The sequence below is a fragment of the Daucus carota genome, chromosome 1 (assembly GCF_001625215.2).
Source record: "Daucus carota subsp. sativus chromosome 1, DH1 v3.0, whole genome shotgun sequence".
Taxonomy (NCBI): domain Eukaryota; kingdom Viridiplantae; phylum Streptophyta; class Magnoliopsida; order Apiales; family Apiaceae; genus Daucus; species Daucus carota.
This window is the reverse complement of record NC_030381.2, coordinates 3055039-3058910: the sequence shown is the minus strand read 5'-3', so window position 1 is coordinate 3058910 and position 3872 is coordinate 3055039. Positions and strand designations below refer to the sequence as shown.

The window sequence follows — 3872 nt, the reverse complement described above, 5'->3', positions numbered from 1 at the left end:
AAACGATTTTAGAGAAATATATTGCTGTAAGACCACTAATATTTATAAGTATATGAGTAGAGTTAAAAAAATTATGAGTTAGCAAAAAAAAAAGTTAAAAATATATAAAAGACAAACAAATACCAGTTTTAGAGAAAAATATTACTATAAAATCACTTATATTTATAAGCATACGAGCAAAAATAAAAAATATATAAAAGACCAACAAATATAGATAAATATTGGTACAATATATCATATATCATTAACATAACATTTCTTTAAGTGACAATAACAAATATGACTAATTTTAATTTGATGATTTGCTTACAGGAGATTCCATTATTGTTAGTGTGAGTAAAATCAATCATACATTAGATGAGAAAATAATTTAGAAACGCATTTTTCCTTCTTCCTTCTGTAAAGGAATGACTAGTATTTGTTTTCTAAATTGACAAAGAGGCATAGAAAAATGGCCCAAATCTATCAAGGGTTTATACAAAACCATAAACGAATTGAACTGGCTCCCCAGGCTGAGAAGAATAAGCCAATTTGCCAGTGAAAATGGTTTTAAAATATTAACCATTTCCTTCCCAAACAGGCAAAGACAAATTTCAAATTCTAAAAAATCACCAGTACCTTTTACAGTCAGATTCTTTGTCCTAAAGTTTCAAGTAACCCAATAACAAAGCAGTGGGAAAAGAAAACTTATGAAGGTGACTTGCCATCACCAATTAAGAATGCAATAAACTTCTGGAGTTGATTTATCACCACCAGTTAAGAATGCATATTGAGCACAGAAACGAGCTTCCGCCTACCTCTCACATTGTACATTATGGTCACAACTTATTAAGAGGTTCAGGGCTAACTATTACATATCACACAACATAAATTAATACTGGTCACAAACACCCCCTTCCTTCTCTGTTCTGTCCGCATGGATATCTCATTTCCACTTCTCTTCTCATTTCTTTTTCCCTTTGGGAATTTCCCAGACACCGCAAGAAGGCAATAAATACGAAAATACCGAAATTTCATTGTGTTTACATGAAATCATCTTCGAGTTCTTGCAAGGACTTCTGGGTCGCAGCAATCTCTTTGTTAGATGTCATCTTTTCGGCTACCATCAGATTCTTGTAGCTCCTAACCTCTGCCTGTTTCTCCTTCTCCAGCCTCTCAATCTCCTCCCTTCGTTTCTGCAAAAGCAATATGAAGTAAATGAAGAAAACTAAAATATGCAAAATAGGTCAAAACCAATATGAAGAACCTAAAACACATGAAATTAAATCATAACACGACACGTCAGAATAATTGTTTCCATTAATGAGGGATGGAAGACAATATGTCACACCTATCCTTCAATTTATATTAAAAACTCACCTTATCTCTCAGCTGCAGTTTCCTTTCTGCTCGTTCTGCAGCATTGACTGCCTCACGTTCAGCTGTAATTATACAAGACAATATAAATATTTAATAGCTTGCCAACTCGTAAATAATAAAGTTAAAAAAAAAAAAAAAACACAAGTAAAGCAGCAAGTATAAAACTTATGTGCCTTTACAAAAGCATATTTCATCTAAAATAGAAAATAAATAATAAAAGCTTACCTTTCAAATCAGGGGTCCTCTCCACTTTTGTCTTGTTCAATCTATTCACAACCTCATTGAGTCGCTTCTCCACTCTCACAGTGCGTACCTGAACACAGAATCGTCACAAAGGAAATCCAGAAAAAAAAAAAAAAAAGGAGCAATTTATGTGTAAAGCCAAAATGATAGAAATTTCAGCAACATCAAACTGCTATACCATTTTCGAATTGTAAAAACCAACTTGTCCAACATCCATGGACGCGGTTTTCTTCAAGTTCTGCCATGGAGTGTAAACAACATCAACATTGTTCACCTTGTTTCCTGCCACATAAGCAAGAAAAACTCAATGTTGATGGAAATAAAGTATTATACAAATTTAAAAATCAAAGACATGTAATCTAAAGTGATAACCTTTATCTTTTCTTGCTAGGAAATATTTCAGAAAAATAATAATGGAAGCACCCATTTCAAAATTTAATATGACTATATGAGAACCCAAGAATTCCACTAATCAGAGATTTCTTTCACATTCTGGCAAGAATTTTAATTTTTTTTTAATCTAAAAGCATTTTAATATACATAATCAATTAACTACATGTACTTGACAGTACATCGATGCAGCAATTACCTTGGATAGAATTTGCTTTGACTAGCTGTGCACAATCTTCCAGCAGACCTTCAGACATATCATCAATTCCCTGACCCTTGCGCAATCTTACATAAACATGTGCTGAAGACATTTTATCCACGTGGAACCTGCGGCAGAAAAAAACCTGTGAAGGAAGTACTAACATCAAAGAAGAATATCTAGAAAGCCAACTGAATATGACTCTTGCCATGAGTAACACTTATTCAGTTCTACAAAAAATATCAAAATAATTGAGTACTTTAGGCCCCGCTTGTTGGGCATCATATATTGTGTTTTTGATGATATTCAGACAAGGTATTAAACTTAATTGTAAAGTATTTCCTATCTTTTCTTAGGGGGGCATTTGGTTAATGGTTTATGAGTCCTATTAACGGGAACCGTCTCAATCCCATGTATAACTGCTTGAATTAGCAATTTGATTGTTTAGAATGGGGAGACTCATTCCCAATAAGTGGGTAAATTATTCCTTACATACACCTTGAGATCCCATATCATTCACATTCCCACACACCCCTATTATCATACCCTTCATGGCTTCATTCCTGTTTCTCAATTTCAGTTTCCGTCAATCATCCCAACAGCCCTTACTTTTTCTATTCAACTCAAACATACTTATCTTTGACTAATTTTTCAAAGCAAACATGCATAACAGACACTACCGCTGGAAATGGCATAAATTTTGTCATCCAGCATCATGAACGAAATAATATTAGCATTTTCAAACCACTGACATCCCGGGATTATTACTGCAAGACAACAATCTATGATTAAAAAAACCTAAAACTAAAATCCCGAAAACCTCTACTAGCACAACACCTCCTCCCTTTCTCCGAAGACTCAACTTCATTAGTAAACTCTTAACTCAATAATTTCAAGATTTCAACCAAACAAAAAAATACCCCATTTTACTAAATATTCTACACAAACTATATCGATAAACCGACAACAAAACCCAATTCAACACTACACCCCAAAAATCTTGCCCCTCAAAAATAAACCACACAACCAATCCCCAAATTCTCAAAACCCCACAATATCAAACCCAATAAATCAACTAATTTATGCAAAAAGATAACTAATTTCCCAACAAAATCATTAAAAATCAACAATTCATGATAAAAATCAAAACTTTAACAAGAAATAATAAATTTATATACCAGATGTCTTCAGGGAAGCCATATTTGATGAGCTCTTCGTTTTCGTGCTTATCAAGACCCATGAAAATGGTGTAATCGCCTACTTCGGGTCGGGCTTTGAAGTAGAACACCATTTTCCCCCAAATTGAGCTCCCCTAGGGTTTCCAATTGACAATAATCACATTTCTCTTGTATATAAGTGTATAATAATTGCGAATATTTTATCGTTACCGTGCTTTATAAATTATTGCCGTACTTTAACATTATTGCCGTATTTTATTTATTTACTGTGCATCAGATGTACTCCCCGGTTTCTCTACACTTACGTTTTTTAATATTTCATCTTATTATTTACATTTCAAAACTTATCAGAAATATTTATGTTCCTGTCAATTTTTATTTTCCTTTTACAGTAATTTTGTTTTATTATTTTTTTTATACATCAAAAATTAATAAGTCCCCCCACTATGGATCTCATACTTCACACATTTTTTTATCTTTCTCTATTATTTAATACATATTTC

At 32.9% G+C, this 3872-nt stretch overlaps 1 protein-coding gene across 1 annotated transcript; it reads right to left on the bottom strand.

Annotated features, from left to right (window-relative positions):
* Positions 1-687: 687 nt before the first annotated feature.
* Positions 688-3597, bottom strand: LOC108194201 (uncharacterized). The gene is made up of 6 exons (XM_017361159.2): positions 3370-3597; positions 2192-2319; positions 1781-1884; positions 1585-1672; positions 1360-1421; positions 688-1175 (listed from the first exon to the last, which is right to left on the bottom strand). The coding sequence occupies exons 1-6, from the start codon at positions 3480-3482 to the stop codon at positions 1023-1025; spliced, it is 648 nt and encodes a 215-aa protein (XP_017216648.1). The 5' UTR covers positions 3483-3597; the 3' UTR covers positions 688-1022.
* Positions 3598-3872: the final 275 nt, after the last annotated feature.